General features: G+C 48.4%; 1 protein-coding gene across 2 annotated transcripts in view; it reads left to right on the top strand.

Moving 5' to 3' along the window:
• Positions 1 to 6,634, top strand: part of LOC116359595 (uveal autoantigen with coiled-coil domains and ankyrin repeats protein) — a 73,608-nt gene extending 66,974 nt beyond the window's left edge. For both annotated transcript variants that reach the window (XM_031812458.1, XM_031812459.1), the window contains exons 17-19: positions 477 to 632; positions 3,164 to 3,229; positions 4,440 to 6,634. In XM_031812458.1, coding sequence (XP_031668318.1) covers positions 477 to 632; positions 3,164 to 3,229; positions 4,440 to 4,511 — 294 coding nt within the window. In that variant the 3' untranslated portion in view covers positions 4,512 to 6,634. The remainder of the gene's footprint in view (positions 1 to 476; positions 633 to 3,163; positions 3,230 to 4,439) is intronic.
• Positions 6,635 to 21,240: the final 14,606 nt, after the last annotated feature.

The raw sequence follows: 21,240 nt of genomic DNA, 5'->3' as shown, positions 1-21,240 counted from the left end.
TTTTAATATGAATAAAATCAACATAAATGTGCAGTTCCAGCCAAAAGTTGACACACCGACTCATTCAAGGGCTTTTCTTTATTTCTACCATTTTCTACATTGAAAAAAAGCGGTCATCAAGGTAAAGGGTGGCTACTTTGAAGAATCTCAAATACATTTAGATTTGTTTAACACTTTTTTGGTTACTACATGATTCCATAAGTGATATTTCATAGTTTTGATGTCTTCACTATTATTCTACACTGTAGAAAATAGTAAAAAAAGAAGAACTCTGGAATGAGTTGGTGTCTCAACTTTTGACTGGTACTATAGATGGTAAAAGTACGGTAGTATTTACATTTGGTAAGATCTCAGTTTCTAGTTCTGTTAAGAAGTTTGGCAGTTTTTCTGGCAATACTTTGGTCCGTTGATATGAGGTTTTCTAAATATGTAGATGGTTATGTATGTTCTGGTGCTAACAGCTTTGTGTGTTTCAGATCAGCGAGCTGCTGACGGACGTGGAGAGACTGAAACAGGCCCTCAATGGTCTGTCCCAGCTGGCGTACGCTGGCAACGCTGCACCCAATAAGAGACAGATGCAGCACATAGACACACTCCAGGCCCAGATCAAGAGCCTGCAGCAGCAGCTGGCTGTGAGTGTGTGTATATATATATGCATGCATACACACACACACACTGCAGATGTAGTGGATGGCAGCCAGTTGTAGCTAACCTAGCATTTCTGTGACATTGCCCCTATTTGACAGTCTAAAAGAATACATACACACAGAACATACCTGTAGATTTTAAAACTTGTCAGCGATGACACAAAGTAAATGACTTATTTCTGTTGTGGTCCCTTACATTGTGTGAAGCTGTAACAATTGACTTGCCTACATAGTGTACATACTTGATTGTATTGACATGTTATACTCGTGACAGACGATGACCTATAACATGGTGTCATGTCAATACGCTGCACTAACACCATAATCAGTCACTCAGTACTCTCTGGCTCCCAAACATAATGAGCCTCGTTAGTAGGAACGAAAGCATTTTTTCAGTCCAGCGTTAGTTACCGATAATGGGGATGTTATTATCTTCGTTAATTACCTTGATGACATAGAGGTTTGGTCCAGACATGATTGATCCTCCTCCCACAGTGAGTTAGTGGAAATGAACCGTTTCCCTGTGGATATATCAGTACATCAGAAAGAACATCTATGTCAGTGTTCTTACAGTGCAAACCAAAGACTATTTGTCTGTCGTATTATTACAGTAACACTCTCGCTGTGTGGGTATTACAGCCGATTTACCGCTGAGCTGGAAACGATGCGAGACTCAACAAAACATTAGTCTATCGTATAATTACAGTAACACTCTTCGCTGTGTGGGTATTACAGCCGATTTACCGCTTAGCTGGAAACGATGTGAGACTCAACAAAACATTAGTCTATCGTATAATTACAGTAACACTCTCGCTGTGTGGGTATTACAGCCGATTTACCGCTGAGCTGGAAACGATGCGAGACTCAACAAAACATTAGTCTATCGTATTATTACAGTAACACTCTTCGCTGTGTGGGTATTACAGCCGATTTACCGCTGAGCTGGAAACGATGCGAGACTCAACAAAACATTAGTCTATCGTATTATTACAGTAACACTCTCGCTGTGTGGGTATTACAGCCGATTTACCGCTGAGCTGGAAACGATGCGAGACTCAACAAAACATTAGTCTATCGTATAATTACAGTAACACTCTTCGCTGTGTGGGTATTACAGCCGATTTACCGCTTAGCTGGAAACGATGTGAGACTCAACAAAACAGTCTGTCGTATAATTACAGTAACACTCTTCGCTGTGTGGGTATTACAGCCAATTTACCGCTTAGCTGGAAACGATGCGAGACTCAACAAAACATTAGTCTATCGTATAATTACAGTAACACTCTCGCTGTGTGGGTATTACAGCCGATTTACCGCTGAGCTGGAAACGATGCGAGACTCAACAAAACATTAGTCTATCGTATTATTACAGTAACACTCTCGCTGTGTGGGTATTACAGCCGATTTACCGCTTAGCTGGAAACGATGCGAGACTCAACAAAACATTAGTCTATCGTATAATTACAGTAACACTCTTCGCTGTGTGGGTATTACAGCCGATTTACCGCTGAGCTGGAAACGATGTGAGACTCCACAAAACATTAGTCTATCGTATAATTACAGTAACACTCTTCGCTGTGTGGGTATTACAGCCGATTTACCGCTGAGCTAGAAACGATGCGAGACTCAACAAAACATTAGTCTATTGTATAATTACAGTAACACTCTCGCTGTGTGGGTATTACAGCCGATTTACCGCTGAGCTAGAAACTATGTGAGACTCAACAAAACATTTGTCTGTGCACCTGATTTTCAAGGACGACCTCTGCCTTCCTCTCTGTCAGCTCACTCGGAGCCTTTGAAATGATGGAGGCAGAGAATGAACTGGTGTACTTTTTTTAAAAGTTGGGTCTAGCGGCTAGCCAGAACCCAGATGAAAAGAAAATGAGGTCCATATTAGAATCCTGAGAACGTCATTACTCATGCTCTGATGTGAACCCACGGTCGGGGCCACGTTTTCATTTGGAGTTCGCTCTCTTGGCTCTTTCATTCGATGTTGGCAGTCTTCAGGAATATATGGATGCCATCTATTTTGCTGTGAAAGACGGGCGTATTTCAGAGGTGCATGGTAAGGTGGAGCCAGGCAGGCGGAGTCCCTTTGTAATGTCTGCCAGGTCAGCCCATAGTGGGCCTGTACTCATCAAGTCTCTTGTTCTCTCTCTCTCTCTCTCTCTCTCTCTCTCTCTCTCTCTCTCTCTACCTCTCTCTCTCTCTCTCTCTCTCTCTCTCGCTCTCTCTCTCTCGCTCTCTCTCTCTCGCTCTCTCTCTAACCCTCTCTCTCTCTCTACCCCTCGCTCTCTCTCTACCCCTCTCTCTCTCTTTCTACCCCTCTCTCTCTCTCTCTCTACCTCTTTCTCTCTCTCTCTCTCTCGCTCTCTCTCTCGCTCTCTCTACCCCTCTCTCTCTCTCTTTCTACCCCTCTCTCTCTCTCTACCCCTCTCTCTCTCTCTACCCCTCTCTCTCTCTTTCTACCCCTCTCCCTCCTCTCTCCTCTCTCTCCCCCTCTCTCTTCACAGGATGCTGAGAGTCAACACAGAGAGGTGGTTTCAATTTATAGAACTCATCTCCTCAGTGCAGCACAGGTCAGTGTGTGTTTCTTTTAGTTAGTGCTTGTTTTCTAGGTAAAGTAAAATATAAACCTCCAGCCTCCCTGGCATCTCTTGCATTTTTGTTGCCCAGCAAATTCCTGAAGACATAATATATCTGAAAATATATGTGATTGTTGATACGATAGTGTCCTAAATGTCAGAGGCTGACGACACCAGTAGACTGGCCCATAGCCCACACTGCTGACGACACCAGTAAGACTGGCCCATAGCCCACACTGCTGACTACACCAGTAAGACTGGCCCATAGCCCACACTGCTGACTACACCAGTAAGACTGTCCCATAGCCCACACTGCTGATGACACCAGTAGACTGGCCCATAGCCCACACTGCTGACTACACCAGTAGACTGGCCCATAGCCCACACTGCTGACGACACCAGTAGACTGGCCCATAGCCCACACTGCTGACTACACCAGTAAGACTGGCCCATAGCCCACACTGCTGACTACACCAGTAAGACTGGCCCATAGCCCACACTGCTGACGACACCAGTAAGACTGGCCCATAGCCCACACTGCTGACTACACCAGTAAGACTGGCCCATAGCCCACACTGCTGACGACACCAGTAAGACTGGCCCATAGCCCACACTGCTGACTACACCAGTAGACTGGCCCATAGCCCACACTGCTGACGACACCAGTAGACTGGCCCATAGCCCACACTGCTGACTACACCAGTAGACTGGCCCATAGCCCACACTGCTGACGACACCAGTAGACTGGCCCATAGCCCACACTGCTGACTACACCAGTAAGACTGGCCCATAGCCCACACTGCTGACTACACCAGTAAGACTGGCCCATAGCCCACACTGCTGACGACACCAGTAAGACTGGCCCATAGCCCACACTGCTGACTACACCAGTAAGACTGGCCCATAGCCCACACTGCTGACGACACCAGTAAGACTGGCCCATAGCCCACACTGCTGACGACACCAGTAAGACTGGCCCATAGCCCACACTGCTGACGACACCAGTAAGACTGGCCCATAGCCCACACTGCTGACGACACCAGTAAGACTGGCCCATAGCCCACACTGCTGACTACACCAGTAAGACTGGCCCATAGCCCACACTGCTGACGACACCAGTAGACTGACCCATAGCCCACACTGCTGACATAACTGTGAAATAGGGGACCAGTGGATGATCTCAAACCGTTGTTGTTTCTCCCAGGGCCACATGGATGAGGACGTCCAAGCCGCCCTGCTGCAGATCATCCGCATGAGACAGGAGTTTGTCTGCTAAAAGTCCATTCAGCAACAACAAAACACAACCCGCTGACTCAAATCCACCGTTCACACAGCCCCAGCTACAGAGCACCCCCCCGCTGTGGCCCCTGTGGGCGCCTGGCGTGTGAGAGTGTGTGTTGGGATTGTGTGTGTCTGTGTGGGAAGAGATCCATGTTAGTAGTCAAACATAATCCTCCCTATATGTCTCGATTGGTTTGTGTGTTTCAACAGAACTAAGACCAAGTGTTGTGGATGGACATAGATATACAGTAGATATACGGTAGATAGAGAGGGTAAGGGTAGATGATGGGTTGTACCTTAGCTAGGTGGATAAACCTCAACATAGGTGATGACTCAGTGGGATACTGTAGCTGCTGACCAATAGAATGTACTAATGTCCTTTGAAAACATGAGCATGATGAACTGCCTAGGCCTTTCTCTTCCTGACTACTCTGTTAAGGCTCCATGAAACAGGATATTCAATGCCTAGCTGGCAAGTCTCTGAAAGGAAGCTCTTCTTAGATGGAATGTATGTAAATCTCCTCTAGGACTGTATGGGTTTATCATGATGTTGGGTCTTGTGTGGTGGGGTGATTGGCCTCTGCTTAGATTATCCTCCTGACGTCGCAGCAGTGAAACTGAAAACACAAGCAGCAAAGTCCGCTGTTAACTCACATTCCCCCGTGGCGATCGACTCCCTCCCGTCTTTCGTCTTCATCTTTTGAGGTTCTACGGTGAATTCTAGAACCATGCCCTGGTCATTTCAAACAGGAACCCCCTGAAGTTACCTACTCATTCAGTTTGGGAGCAGGACTCCTCCATTTTGGGGCATTGGCCACAGCGACTGTTTCCCTAAAGGTCCAAACTTTATCTTGATTCTTTTCACTGAATCGTAAACTCCTCAAGCAGTCTCTTTAAGCCATTGACCCCACACAAACAACGTGAATGTGGGGCTCTGCACATTCTGGATTTGACTCGAGGAGTGTTTGCAAACAACACTGTAGCCCAATCTTAAGACGAACCCCTGCCATGAACCTTAACCCCTACCATGAACCTTAACCCCTACCATGAACCTTAACCCCTACCATTATGGTGGTCACCGATCAGAAGGAACAGGATAGGTTTAAGACAGTGACTCTATCAGGGCAGCCTACATGTTGATGACTTGGAGCAATCTGCATATTGCTTACGCCTATCCAGTCCCCCTTCAGATCGGCAAAAACACACCAGAGAGTTAGAGGCTGGGAGTTTTGGACAGGGGTTCTGGAAAAGGGCCTTGGCTGTGTCCTAGTGTTTGCGGTGAAGCGTCTCCTGTTGCTGGAGCGAGAGTGCCCTCTAGTGGGGAGACTTGGCAGGCCAAGTTGACTGATGTATTCATTTGACTAGTGTTTTTTTGTTGTTGTCTTGTCGTGGTTCATTTTAGTGGTCTCAGAGTGGAGCAAGTCTCTTGTGCCTTTAAACTGATATCTTTTTCATGGCTTTGTACTACTTTGATTAATAAACAACGTTGGTGTAACAATGAAATTCAGCAGGTCTGGAGTAGAAATACAGGACACCCTTTAGGGGAACAGTTAGGATGTCATTCTGTAGGGATACTACGAATCCCTCTATTTATATGGATTGAGAAGTCTAAGGTTGCGTCTGAAATGGCACGTTATTCACTATATAGTGCACTGCTTTTGACCAGGAGGTCTAAAGTAGTCCACTGTGTAGTAGGGAATAGGGTTCCGTTTGGAACACACATGTTGCTAAGCGTAACAATATGAAGAAGCTCAGTGATGCTTTTGTCTTTTGTCTAACATGCTTTGCAAAGCATATAGAAATGTATATTAATCCATTTCATACTAAATCCTCTATCTACTACTGCTGTAACACAATGATCTAAAATGTGATTTCTGAAATGTCATTTTGAAATAAACATAAAACAGATTAATTTAAAATTAGGTTCTTTTTAAAAAAAAAATTATTGGAGGATCATGAAATACATCTGTCTCCAATAACAGAATTTACAAGTTGAATAGTTATTTTAAATCTCAACCAATATGTTGAAATTGGTTGTTTTTCTTTTTTCTTCTTGCAAGGATGTCTTTTTGTTTGTGAATTAGTGTTAAAAACATAAATAAAAGTGCCTAACTTAGAGAGATGTCTCGTTGATTTCCTTCCTGCACACAATATGAAGACACAATACGATGCTTCAATATACCTGGTGCACAGTACGGTTTGGGTCGGTCCTATAGTGGGAATCAGCCAGCACAGTACGGGTTTGGGTCGGTCCTATAGTGGGAATCAGCCAGCACAGTACGGTTTGGGTCGGCCCTATAGTGGGAATCAGTCAGCACAGTACGGGTTGGGTCGGTCCTATAGTGGGAATCAGTCAGCACAGTACGGTTTGGGTCGGTCCTATAGTGGGAATCAGCCAGCACAGTACGGTTTGGGTCGGTCCTATAGTGGGAATCAGTCAGCACAGTACGGTTTGGGTCGGTCCTATAGTGGGAATCAGCCAGCACAGTACGGGTTGGGTCGGTCCTATAGTGGGAATCAGCCAGCACAGTACGGTTTGGGTCGGTCCTATAGTGGGAATCAGTCAGCACAGTACGGTTTGGGTCGGCCCTATAGTGGGAATCAGCCAGCACAGTACGGTTTGGGTCGGTCCTATAGTGGGAATCAGCCAGCACAGTACGGTTTGGGTCGGTCCTATAGTGGGAATCAGCCAGCACAGTACGGTTTGGGTCGGTCCTATAGTGGGAATCAGCCAGCACAGTACGGGTTTGGGTCGGTCCTATAGTGGGAATCAGTCAGCACAGTACGGTTTGGGTCGGTCCTATAGTGGGAATCAGTCAGCACAGTACGGTTTGGGTCGGTCCTATAGTGGGAATCAGCCAGCACAGTACGGTTTGGGTCGGTCCTATAGTGGGAATCAGTCAGCACAGTACGGTTTGGGTCGGCCCTATAGTGGGAATCAGCCAGCACAGTACGGTTTGGGTCGGTCCTATAGTGGGAATCAGTCAGCACAGTACGGTTTGGGTCGGTCCTATAGTGGGAATCAGCCAGCACAGTACGGGTTTGGGTCGGTCCTATAGTGGGAATCAGCCAGCACAGTACGGTTTGGGTCGGTCCTATAGTGGGAATCAGCCAGCACAGTACGGTTTGGGTCGGCCCTATAGTGGGAATCAGCCAGCCAGCACAGTACGGTTTGGGTCGGTCCTATAGTGGGAATCAGCCAGCACAGTACGGTTTGGGTCGGTCCTATAGTGGGAATCAGTCAGCACAGTACGGTTTGGGTCGGCCCTATAGTGGGAATCAGTCAGCACAGTACGGTTTGGGTCGGCCCTATAGTGGGAATCAGTCAGCACAGTACGGTTTGGGTTGGCCCTATAGTGGGAATCAGTCAGCACAGTACGGTTTGGCTCGGCCCTATAGTGGGAATCAGTCAGCACAGTACGGTTTGGGTCGGTCCTATAGTGGGAATCAGCCAGCACAGTACGGTTTGGCTCGGTCCTATAGTGGGAATCAGTCAGCACAGTACGGTTTGGCTCGGCCCTATAGTGGGAATCAGCCAGCACAGTACGGTTTGGCTCGGCCCTATAGTGGGAATCAGTCAGCACAGTACGGTTTGGCTCGGCCCTATAGTGGGAATCAGCCAGCACAGTACGGTTTGGCTCGGTCCTATAGTGGGAATCAGCCAGCACAGTACGGTTTGGCTCGGTCCTATAGTACAACCATGTACAGTGCATTCGGAAAGTATTCAGACCCCTTGACTTTTCCCACATTTTGTTATGTTACAGCCTTATTCTAAAATGGATTAAATATGTTTTTTTCCCTCATCAATCCACACAAAATACCCCATGATGACAAAGCAAAAACAGGTTTTTAGAATAGTTTGTAAATGTATTAAAAATAAAACGTATCACATTTACGCAAGTAATCAGACCCTTTTCTCAGTGTTGAAGCACCTTTGGCAGCGATTTCAGCCTAGAGTCTTCTTGAGTATGATCCTACAAGCTTGGGACCCCTGTATTTGGGGAGTTTCTCCTATTCTTCTCTATAGATCCTCTCAAGCTCTGTCAGGTTGGATGGGGAGCATCGCTGCACAGCTATTTTCAGGTCCCTCCAGAGATGTTTGATCAGTTTCAAGTCCGGGCTCTGGCTGGGCCACTCAAGGACATTCAGAGACTTGTCCCGAAGCCACACCTGCGTTGTCTTGGCTGTGTGCTTAGGGTCGTTGTCCTGTTGGAAGGTGAACCTTCGCCCCAGTCTGAGGCCCTGAGAGCTCTGGAGCAGGTTTTCATCAAGGATCTCTACTTTTCTCCATTAATCTTTCCCTCCATCCTGACTAGTCTCTCTGTCTCTGCTGCTGAAAAACCTCCCCACAGCATGATGCTGTCACCACCATGCTTCACCGTAGGGATAATGCCAGGTTTCCTCCAGATGTGACACTTGGCATTCAGGCCAAGGAGTTCAATCTTGGTTTCATCAGACCTGAGAATCTTGTTTCTCATGGTCTGAGAGTCCTTTGGCAAACTCCAAGCGGGCTGTTATGTGCCTTTTACTGAGGATTGGCTTCCATCTGGCCACTCTACCATAAAGGCCTGATTGATGAAGTGCTGCAGAGATAGTTGTCCTTCTGGAAGTTTCTCCCATCTCCACAGAGGGTCTCTGGACCTCTGTCAGAGTGACCATCTGATTCTTGGTCACCTCCCTCCCCTTCTCCCCCAATTGCTCAGATACAATCCTGTCTCGGAGCTCTATGGACGATTCCTTCGACCTCATAGCTTGGTTTTTGCTCTGACATGCACTGTAAACCGTGGGACCTTATAATAGACAGGTGTGTGCCTTTCCAAATCATGTCCAATCAATTTTATTTACCACAGGTGTGGACTCGAATCAAGTTGTAGAAACATAAAGGATGATCAATGGAAACAGGATGCACCTGAGCTCAGTTTAATTATAATAAATGAACATACATTTCTATAAATCTGTTTTTTGCTTTGTCATTATGGGGTATTGTGTGTAGATTGATTGAAATCATTTTAGAATAAGGCCTAAACATAACAAAAATGCTTTATTGACATGACGTAACAATGTACATATTGCAGAAGCTTTACTTGGATATTTACAAAATGAAAATAATAAGAATCCAAATTGTCAACGGGACAACAGTAACAACAATAACCAAGGGTCTAAATAACCAGACAATGAACAATAACAATAAGCCTACAGTAGAAGACATGTGCAGGTTGATTGGTTTGTCAGACACTGTCCCTCAACTTATGGCAGGCAGCAATGTAGTGCGCTGCCAACCCACAGCTCTCTGCATCCTCCCCCTCCCTCTGTGTCTTCCCCCGGGCAGCCTATTCTCATCAGAGAGGTCTTAAAAACCTTCAATAAGGGTTTCAAAATTGGGGAAATGACACTAATTGTTTTTGGTTTTTGAAATTTTGTCAGGAAATGCAGCTCCGTCTCAGGTTCTGCTGTTGTGTAGTGGTTGCACAGCCTTTCCTCTACAGGGAGCCAGGTTTTCCTGTGTCTACCCTTCTCAATGGCAAGGCTGTGCTCACTGAGCCTGTACTGTCAAGGTTTTTCTAAGGTCTTGATCAGTAACCATGGTCAAATAGTTAGCCACTTGTGTACTGTCGATTTAGGGCCATTTTGCTTGTTTCCCAATAAGCAATGTAGTTTTGTTTTGACTGTGTTGTAATTTGGTTTATTCTGATTGATTGGATGTTCTGGTCCTGAGGCTTCAGTGTGTTAGTAGAACAGGTTTGTGAACTCAGCCCCAGGAACAGCTGGATGAGGGAACTATTTTCTTTGCTCAGCTCTTGGCATTGGCTGGATGAGGGGACTCTTTTCTTTGCTCAGCTCCTTGGCATTGCAGGGCAATGCCAAGAGCTGAGCAAAGAAAATAGTCCCCTCATCTAGCTGGTCCTGGCGCTGAGTTCACCACCCTGTTGAGATGGGGTCAGTTTCCAAAACTTAATTGCTCTTTTTTGAGATTTTATTATTTGTGGATATTGGCCGAATTCTGCCCTGCATGCGTTGTTTGTAGTTTTCCTCTGAAGAATCATACAAAACTCTGCATGCAGGGTTTCAATAGGGTGTTTGTCCCATTTGGTGAAATCTTGTTTTGCAAGTGGACCCCACACCTCGCTGCCATGAAGTGCAATTGGTTCAATTACACATTCAATTAGTTTTAGCCAAAGGTATTTCAATTTGAATTAATTTTTTCATGGCTTAGAATGCCCTGCGTGCTTTCTCTCTCAGTTCATTCACTGCCTCATTAAGGTGTCCAGTTGAGCTTATTTTTAAACCTAAGTAATTGTAGTGTGTGCAGTACAGTATATATTTTGTACCAATTGAGAACTTTGGTCTAATTCTCTGAGATCTGGATCTTCTCTGGAAAATAATTATTTTAGTCTTTTTGGGGTTTACTGCCAGGGCCCAGGTCTGGCAGTACTGCACTAGCAAGTCCAGGTTCTGCTGTAGGCCATGTGCTGTGGGTGACAGCAAGCATAGGTCAACTGCGAAGAGCAGCCATTTAACCTGAATTGTGGAGACACCAGGAGTTGAGGATTTTTCTATATATTTTTTTCTCTCATTCTCTCTCTCTCTCTCATCCCCTCTCTCTCTCTCTCTCATCCCCTCTCATACTCTCTCTCTCTCATCCCCTCACTCTCAACCTCCCTCTTTCTCATCCTCCCTCTTTTTCTCTTTCTCATACTCCCTCTCTCTCTCTCATACTCTCTCTCCCTCATCCTCTCTCTACTCTCATCCTCCCTCTTTCTCTCTCAATCTCTCTCTCCTCTCTCTCTCTTGCTCTCTCTCTCATTCTCTCCTCTCTCTCCTCTCATTCTTGCTCTCTCTTTCTCCTCTTCCCTCTCTGAGTGGGAGCAGTACAGTTCATGTGGTTTCACTTTAAACACAATCAACCCTGGAATGAGAGAGAGCCTCATACAGCTCTCTCTTTTATCTTGTAGCTCTTAGACTGATTGATTCTCTTCTTTACCACGTTGAGTTTTTCTTCAAAGTGAAGAGATACAGTACATCTCACAAGAGAATAACCTTCCTATTTTGAAACAGGTTCTCTGGGTTGCAGGTCTCGGTTCTCTGGGATCCTAATTGAAGCCTTGGGTTGGTCCAGTACAATATGGATGACTTGGTTTAGAAGTTGTATGTCTGAATATAGTCAGATCTAACGGCTCCAGTATAAAATGGCCTGATGTTTACATTAGTCTTCCAGCAGTATAATACACACTGTAGAATGTCTTCCAAATTAGAGAAGCCTTTTGATTAAAACCTTATACATCTTTACCCTGCCACACACACACGCACCTTATAACCGATACAAGACTTGAGGCTTGATTGCTGTAAGAGCCAAGGCAGACTGGTTTCACATGGCAGACCCCTCTCCCCCTGTGGTTTTAAGACTCTTTTATTTGTGGTCTGCTCTGAATAAGCTGTTCTCAGCAATTATGGCAAATACAATTCAATCTGTTTGGAGATTTCCCTTTAATCTCATTTCCAGGGTCCTAACCAGAACCAGCTGCCCCCCCCACCCTCTCCTTTCCCCCTCTAAACATTCATCATCCCAGTAAAGATCACAGTGCTGTGATGTCGTTTAACCCCCCCTTCTTACCCTTCTCCTCCCCTCCTGTCCCTTGTTCAAACTGAACCCTTATAAAGGGGGGTGGATACACCCCCTCTACTGGGCTTTCCTGTGGTTTGTTACCTCACGCAGTAGTTACCACCCCACTAACTGTCCCGCCATGATTCAGAGCAGAGCACTTTATTACACACTGACCGTGGCTGTAAGGGCCATCCACATGTCATACAAATAGTTTCCCTTGCTTTTGGCTGCGTTCCCTCTTCACTGGTCTCTCGCTCGCTCTCACCCAACCTCCACCTCTCTCTACATCAATCTACCTTTCACGCCATCTCCCACCCTCCTTATTCCTCTGTCACTCCCCCTCTTCCTCTCTCCTAACCCCTGTGGTCAGGTCAGAGGTGGCTGCGGCCATCTCTGTTTCCTCTCTGGGATTGCTGACCACATCTCTGTCAGTAATAGGCCATTAGCCTGTCAGTCTGCAGTGCTGCAGTGGGGGCCACTGTACACACACCCAGGGCCCCCCCCCCCCTTCTCATTGATCCCCTGAGGGGCCCCTGCACTCTTCTCCTCCCAGCCCCCCCCCCCCTTCTCATTGATCCCCTGAGGGGCCCCTGCACTCTTCTCCTCCCAGGCCCCCCCCCCCCCCTTCTCATTGATCCCCTGAGGGGCCCCTGCACTCTTCTCCTCCCAGGCCCCCCCCCCTTCTCATTGATCCCCTGAGGGGCCCCTGCACTCTTCTCCTCCCAGGGCCCCCCCCCCTTCTCATTGATCCCCTGAGGGGCCCCTGCACTCTTCTCCTCCCAGGCCCCCCCCCCTTCTCATTGATCCCCTGAGGGGCCCCTGCACTCTTCTCCTCCCAGCCCCCCCCCCCCTTCTCATTGATCCCCTGAGGGGCCCCTGCACTCTTCTCCTCCCAGGCCTCAGTCCTTGGCCAAGCCCTCTGTTTTTGCAGAGTTCCAAAGCACTTTGTTGCCTCAATAATGTTCATTTATGGGATAATATTGCTCTGGAGGGACACGTGGTGCTGATTTGACTTGGACAGCATTTCGCCATGGCCCTCGTTCCTCGTTCCCACTCTCTCCCTTTTCTCTTCTCTTCATTCTTTGGTTCTTTCTCTTCCTGCGGTACGAGTCTCTGATCCTGTGTTGACCCGGGATTTACACACCAGGGAGTTGTACGAGAGAGGGGACTGGAGGCCTCTCATTTCACAGGATTTACACCAGGGCTGGTTGGGGGGGGGGGGGGGGGGGGGGGCTAGGGATGTGTGGGGGGGCTAGGGATGTGTGTGTGGGGGATGGATGAGGGGGCTAGGGATGTGGGGGGGGGGGGGGGGGGATGGATGGGGGGGCTAGGGATGTGTGTGTGGGGGATGGATGAGGGGGCTAGGGATGTGGGGGGGGGGGGGGGGGGATGGATGGGGGGGCTAGGGATGTGGGGGGGGGGGAATGATGGAGGGGTCTAGGGATGTGTGGGGGGGGTAGGGATGTGGGGGGGGGGGGGAATGATGGAGGGGTCTAGGGATGTGTGGGGGGGGTAGGGATGTGGGGGGGGGGGGAATGATGGAGGGGTCTAGGGATGTGTGGGGGGGTAGGTATGCTGGGGGAGGGATGGATGGGATCAGAGGAGTCCCAGTCCCAAACCTCGGCAGGAGGATCCTTTATCTTTTTTTACGTGACAAAACTAAAGGAGGCTGGTGTCCAGAATAATGTGCTGGGTCCAGTCCATGTCCCAGAATAATGTGCTGTGTCCAGTCCATGTCCCAGAATAATGTGCTGTGTCGAGTCCATGTCCCAGAATAATGTGCTGGGTCCAGTCCATGTCCCAGAATAATGTGCTGTGTCCAGTCCATGTCCCAGAATAATGTGCTGGGTCCAGTCCATGTCCCAGAATAATGTGCTGGGTCCAGTCCATGTCCCAGAATAATGTGCTGGGTCCAGTCCATGTCCCAGAATAATGTGCTGTGTCGAGTCCATGTCCCCAGAATAATGTGCTGTGTCGAGTCCATGTCCCAGAATAATGTGCTGTGTCCAGTCCATGTCCCAGAATAATGTGCTGTGTCCAGTCCATGTCCCAGAATAATGTGCTGTGTCCAGTCCATGTCCCAGAATAATGTGCTGGGTCCAGTCCATGTCCCAGAATAATGTGCTGGGTCCAGTCCATGTCCAGAATAATGTGCTGTGTCCAGTCCATGTCCCAGAATAATGTGCTGGGTCGAGTCCATGTCCCAGAATAATGTGCTGTGTCCAGTCCATGTCCCAGAATAATGTGCTGTGTCCAGTCCATGTCCCAGAATAATGTGCTGGGTCCAGTCCATGTCCCAGAATAATGTGCTGTGTCCAGTCCATGTCCCAGAATAATGTGCTGTGTCCAGTCCATGTCCCAGAATAATGTGCTGTGTCCAGTCCATGTCCCAGAATAATGTGCTGTGTCCAGTCCATGTCCCAGAATAATGTGCTGGGTCCAGTCCATGTCCCAGAATAATGTGCTGTGTCCAGTCCATGTCCCAGAATAATGTGCTGTGTCCAGTCCATGTCCCAGAATAATGTGCTGTGTCCAGTCCATGTCCCAGAATAATGTGCTGTGTCCAGTCCATGTCCCAGAATAATGTGCTGTGTCCAGTCCATGTCCCAGAATAATGTGCTGTGTCCAGTCCATGTCCCAGAATAATGTGCTGGGTCCAGTCCATGTCCCAGAATAATGTGCTGGGTCCAGTCCATGTCCCAGAATAATGTGCTGGGTCCAGTCCATGTCCCAGAATAATGTGCTGGGTCCAGTCCATGTCCCAGAATAATGTGCTGTGTCGAGTCCATGTCCCAGAATAATGTGCTGTGTCGAGTCCATGTCCCAGAATAATGTGCTGTGTCCAGTCCATGTCCCAGAATAATGTGCTGGGTCCAGTCCATGTCCCAGAATAATGTGCTGGGTCCAGTCCATGTCCCAGAATAATGTGCTGGGTCCAGTCCATGTCCCAGAATAATGTGCTGTGTCGAGTCCATGTCCCAGAATAATGTGCTGTGTCGAGTCCATGTCCCAGAATAATGTGCTGGGTCCAGTCCATGTCCCAGAATAATGTGCTGTGTCGAGTCCATGTCCCAGAATAATGTGCTGGGTCCAGTCCATGTCCCAGAATAATGTGCTGGGTCCAGTCCATGTCCCAGAATAATGTGCTGGGTCCAGTCCATATCCCAGAATAATGTGCTGGTGTCCAGTCCATGTCCCAGAATAATGTGCTGGGTCCAGTCCATGTCCCAGAATAATGTGCTGTGTCGAGTCCATGTCCCAGAATAATGTGCTGTGTCCAGTCCATGTCCCAGAATAATGTGCTGGGTCCAGTCCATGTCCCAGAATAATGTGCTGGGTCCAGTCCATGTCCCAGAATAATGTGCTGTGTCCAGTCCATGTCCCAGAATAATGTGCTGGGTCCAGTCCATGTCCCAGAATAATGTGCTGTGTCCAGTCCATGTCCCAGAATAATGTGCTGGGTCCAGTCCATGTCCCAGAATAATGTGCTGTGTCCAGTCCATGGCCCAGAATAATGTGCTGTGTCGAGTCCATGTCCCAGAATAATGTGCTGGGTCCAGTCCATGTCCCAGAATAATGTGCTGGGTCCAGTCCATGTCCCAGAATAATGTGCTGGGTCCAGTCCATGTCCCAGAATAATGTGCTGGGTCCAGTCCATGTCCCAGAATAATGTGCTGTGTCCAGTCCATGTCCCAGAATAATGTGCTGTGTCGAGTCCATGTCCCAGAATAATGTGCTGTGTCGAGTCCATGTCCCAGAATAATGTGCTGGGTCGAGTCCATGTCCCAGAATAATGTGCTGGGTCCAGTCCATGTCCCAGAATAATGTGCTGGGTCCAGTCCATGTCCCAGAATAATGTGCTGGGTCCAGTCCATGTCCCAGAATAATGTGCTGGGTCCAGTCCATGTCCCAGAATAATGTGCTGGGTCCAGTCCATGTCCCAGAATAATGTGCTGTGTCCAGTCCATGTCCCAGAATAATGTGCTGTGTCGAGTCCATGTCCCAGAATAATGTGCTGTGTCGAGTCCATGTCCCAGAATAATGTGCTGGGTCGAGTCCATGTCCCAGAATAATGTGCTGGGTCGAGTCCATGTCCCAGAATAATGTGCTGGGTCGAGTCCATGTCCCAGAATAATGTGCTGGGTCGAGTCCATGTCCCAGAATAATGTGCTGGGTCCAGTCCATGTCCCAGAATAATGTGCTGGGTCGAGTCCATGTCCCAGAATAATGTGCTGGGTCCAGTCCATGTCCCAGAATAATGTGCTGTGTCCAGTCCATGTCCCAGAATAATGTGCTGGGTCCAGTCCATGTCCCAGAATAATGTGCTGTGTCCAGTCCATGTCCCAGAATAATGTGCTGGGTCGAGTCCATGTCCCAGAATAATGTGCTGTGTCCAGTCCATGTCCCAGAATAATGTGCTGTGTCCAGTCCATGTCCCAGAATAATGTGCTGTGTCCAGTCCATGTCCCAGAATAATGTGCTGTGTCGAGTCCATGTCCCAGAATAATGTGCTGTGTCGAGTCCATGTCCCAGAATAATGTGCTGTGTCCAGTCCATGTCCCAGAATAATGTGCTGTGTCCAGTCCATGTCCCAGAATAATGTGCTGTGTCGAGTCCATGTCCCAGAATAATGTGCTGTGTCCAGTCCATGTCCCAGAATAATGTGCTGTGTCGAGTCCATGTCCCAGAATAATGTGCTGTGTCCAGTCCATGTCCCAGAATAATGTGCTGGGTCCAGTCCATGTCCCAGAATAATGTGCTGTGTCGAGTCCATGTCCCAGAATAATGTGCTGGGTCCAGTCCATGTCCCAGAATAATGTGCTGGGTCGAGTCCATGTCCCAGAATAATGTGCTGGGTCCAGTCCATGTCCCAGAATAATGTGCTGGGTCGAGTCCATGTCCCAGAATAATGTGCTGGGTCCAGTCCATGTCCCAGAATAATGTGCTGGGTCCAGTCCATGTCCCAGAATAATGTGCTGGGTCCAGTCCATGTCCCAGAATAATGTGCTGGGTCGAGTCCATGTCCCAGAATAATGTGCTGGGTCCAGTCCATGTCCCAGAATAATGTGCTGGGTCCAGTCCATGTCCCAGAATAATGTGCTGGGTCCAGTCCATGTCCCAGAATAATGTGCTGGGTCGAGTCCATGTCCCAGAATAATGTGCTGGGTCGAGTCCATGTCCCAGAATAATGTGCTGTGTCCAGTCCATGTCCCAGAATAATGTGCTGTGTCGAGTCCATGTCCCAGAATAATGTGCTGGGTCCAGTCCATGTCCCAGAATAATGTGCTGGGTCCAGTCCATGTCCCAGAATAATGTGCTGGGTCCAGTCCATGTCCCAGAATAATGTGCTGGGTCGAGTCCATGTCCCAGAATAATGTGCTGGGTCGAGTCCATGTCCCAGAATAATGTGCTGGGTCCAGTCCATGTCCCAGAATAATGTGCTGTGTCGAGTCCATGTCCCAGAATAATGTGCTGTGTCGAGTCCATGTCCCAGAATAATGTGCTGGGTCGAGTCCATGTCCCAGAATAATGTGCTGTGTCGAGTCCATGTCCCAGAATAATGTGCTGTGTCGAGTCCATGTCCCAGAATAATGTGCTGGGTCGAGTCCATGTCCCAGAATAATGTGCTGGGTCGAGTCCATGTCCCAGAATAATGTGCTGGGTCCAGTCCATGTCCCAGAATAATGTGCTGTGTCGAGTCCATGTCCCAGAATAATGTGCTGGGTCCAGTCCATGTCCCAGAATAATGTGCTGTGTCCAGTCCATGTCCCAGAATAATGTGCTGTGTCCAGTCCATGTCCCAGAATAATGTGCTGGGTCGAGTCCATGTCCCAGAATAATGTGCTGTGTCCAGTCCATGTCCCAGAATAATGTGCTGGGTCGAGTCCATGTCCCAGAATAATGTGCTGGGTCGAGTCCATGTCCCAGAATAATGTGCTGTGTCCAGTCCATGTCCCAGAATAATGTGCTGTGTCCAGTCCATGTCCCAGAATAATGTGCTGTGTCCAGTCCATGTCCCAGAATAATGTGCTGTGTCCAGTCCATGTCCCAGAATAATGTGCTGTGTCCAGTCCATGTCCCAGAATAATGTGCTGGGTCGAGTCCATGTCCCAGAATAATGTGCTGGGTCGAGTCCATGTCCCAGAATAATGTGCTGTGTCCAGTCCATGTCCCAGAATAATGTGCTGGGTCGAGTCCATGTCCCAGAATAATGTGCTGGGTCGAGTCCATGTCCCAGAATAATGTGCTGTGTCCAGTCCATGTCCCAGAATAATGTGCTGTGTCCAGTCCATGTCCCAGAATAATGTGCTGGGTCCAGTCCATGTCCCAGAATAATGTGGCTGGGTCGAGTCCATGTCCAGAATAATGTGCTGTGTCGAGTCCATGTCCCAGAATAATGTGCTGGGTCCAGTCCATGTCCAGAATAATGTGCTGTGTCCAGTCCATGTCCCAGAATAAGTGCTGTGTCGAGTCCATGTCCCAGAATAATGTGCTGGGTCCAGTCCATGTCCCAGAATAATGTGCTGGGTCCAGTCCATGTCCCCAGAATAATGTGCTGTGTCGAGTCCATGTCCAGAATAATGTGCTGGGGTCCAGTCCATGTCCCAGAATAATGTGCTGGGTCCAGTCCATGTCCCAGAATAATGTGCTGTGTCGAGTCCATGTCCAGAATAATGTGCTGGGTCCAGTCCATGTCCCAGAATAATGTGCTGGGTCCAGTCCATGTCCCAGAATAATGTGCTGGGTCGAGTCCTGTCCCAGAATAATGTGCTGTGTCCAGTCCATGTCCCAGAATAATGTGCTGGGTCCAGTCCATGTCCAGAATAATGTGCTGGGTCCAGTCCATGTCCCAGAATAATGTGCTGGGTCGAGTCCATGTCCCAGAATAATGTGCTGGGTCCAGTCCATGTCCCAGAATAATGTGCTGTGTCGAGTCCATGTCCCAGAATAATGTGCTGGGTCCAGTCCATGTCCCAGAATAATGTGCTGGGTCCAGTCCCATGTCCCAGAATAATGTGCTGTGTCCAGTCCATGTCCCAGAATAATGTGCTGGGGTCCAGTCCATGTCCCAGAATAATGTGCTGGGTCCAGTCCATGTCCCAGAATAATGTGCTGGTCCAGTCCATGTCCCAGAATAATGTGCTGGGTCCAGTCCATGTCCCAGAATAATGTGCTGGGTCGAGTCCATGTCCCAGAATAATGTGCTGTGTCCAGTCCATGTCCCAGAATAATGTGCTGTGTCGAGTCCATGTCCCAGAATAATGTGCTGTGTCCAGTCCATGTCCCAGAATAATGTGCTGTGTCCAGTCCATGTCCCAGAATAATGTGGCTGTGTCGAGTCCATGTCCCAGAATATGTGCTGGGTCCAGTCCATGTCCCAGAATAATGTGCTGGGTCGAGTCCATGTCCCAGAATAATGTGCTGGGTCGCAGTCCATGTCCCAGAATAATGTGCTGGGTCCAGTCCATGTCCCAGAATAATGTGCTGGGTCCAGTCCATGTCCCAGAATAATGTGCTGGGTCCAGTCCATGTCCCAGAATAATGTGCTGGGGTCGAGTCCATGTCCCAGAATAATGTGCTGTGTCCAGTCCATGTCCCAGAATAATGTGCTGTGTCGAGTCCATGTCCCAGAATAATGTGGCTGTGTCCAGTCCATGTCCCAGAATAATGTGCTGTGTCCAGTCCATGTCCCAGAATAATGTGCTGTGTCCGAGTCCATGTCCCAGAATAATGTGCTGGGTCCAGTCCATGTCCCAGAATAATGTGCTGGGTCGAGTCCATGTCCCAGAATAATGTTGCTGTGTCCAGTCCATGTCCCAGAATAATGTGCTGTGTCGAGTCCATGTCCCAGAATAAATGTGCTGTGTCCAGTCCATGTCCAGAATAATGTGCTGTGTCCAGTCCATGTCCCCAGAATAATGTGCTGGGTCGAGTCCATGTCCCAGAATAATGTGCTGTGTCGAGTCCATGTCCCAGAATAATGTGCTGTGTCGAGTCCATGTCCCAGAATAATGTGCTGGGTCGAGTCCATGTCCCAGAATAATGTGCTGTGTCGAGTCCATGTCCCAGAATAATGTGCTGGGTCGAGTCCATGTCCCAGAATAATGTGCTGGGTCCAGTCCATGTCCCAGAATAATGTGGCTGGGTCGAGTCCATGTCCCAGAATAATGTGCTGGGTCGAGTCCATGTCCCAGAATAATGTGCTGGGTCGAGTCCATGTCCCAGAATAATGTGCTGGGTCGAGTCCATGTCCCAGAATAATGTGCTGTGTCGAGTCCATGTCCCAGAATAATGTGCTGGGTCGAGTCCATGTCCCAGAATAATGTGCTGTGTCGAGTCCATGTCCCAGAATAATGTGCTGTGTCGAGTCCATATCCCAGAATAATGTGCTGTGTCGAGTCCATGTCCCAGAATATGTGCTGTGTCGAGTCCATGTCCCAGAATAATGTGCTGGGTCGAGTCCATGTCCCAGAATAATGTGCTGGGTCGAGTCCATGTCCCAGAATAATGTGCTGGGGTCGAGTCCATGTCCCAGAATAATGTGCTGGGTCGAGTCCATGTCCCAGAATAATGTGCTGGGTCGAGTCATGTCCCAGAATAATGTGCTGTGTCGAGTCCATGTCCCAGAATAATGTGCTGGGTCGAGTCCATGTCCCAGAATAATGTGCTGGGTCGAGTCCATGTCCCAGAATAATGTGCTGGTCGAGTCCATGTCCCAGAATATGTGCTGGGTCGAGTCCATGTCCCAGAATAATGTGCTGGGTCGAGTCCATGTCCCAGAATAATGTGCTGTGTCGAGTCCATGTCCCAGAATAATGTGCTGTGTCGAGTCCATGTCCCAGAATAATGTGCTGTGTCGAGTCCATGTCCCAGAATAATGTGCTGTGTCGAGTCCATGTCCCAGAATAATGTGCTGGGTCGAGTCCATGGTCCCAGAATAATGTGCTGGGTCGAGTCCATGTCCCAGAATAATGTGCTGGGGTCGAGTCCATGTCCCAGAATAATGTGCTGGGTCGAGTCCATGTCCCAGAATAATGTGCTGGGTCGAGTCCATGTCCCAGAATAATGTGCTGGTCGAGTCCATGTCCCAGAATAATGTGCTGGGTCGAGTCCATGTCCA

This window comes from Oncorhynchus kisutch, unplaced genomic scaffold, assembly GCF_002021735.2.
Source record: "Oncorhynchus kisutch isolate 150728-3 unplaced genomic scaffold, Okis_V2 Okis03b-Okis08b_hom, whole genome shotgun sequence".
NCBI lineage: Eukaryota > Metazoa > Chordata > Actinopteri > Salmoniformes > Salmonidae > Oncorhynchus > Oncorhynchus kisutch.
The sequence above is the reverse complement of the archived record's forward strand: the minus strand, read 5'-3'. Positions and strand labels throughout refer to the sequence as shown.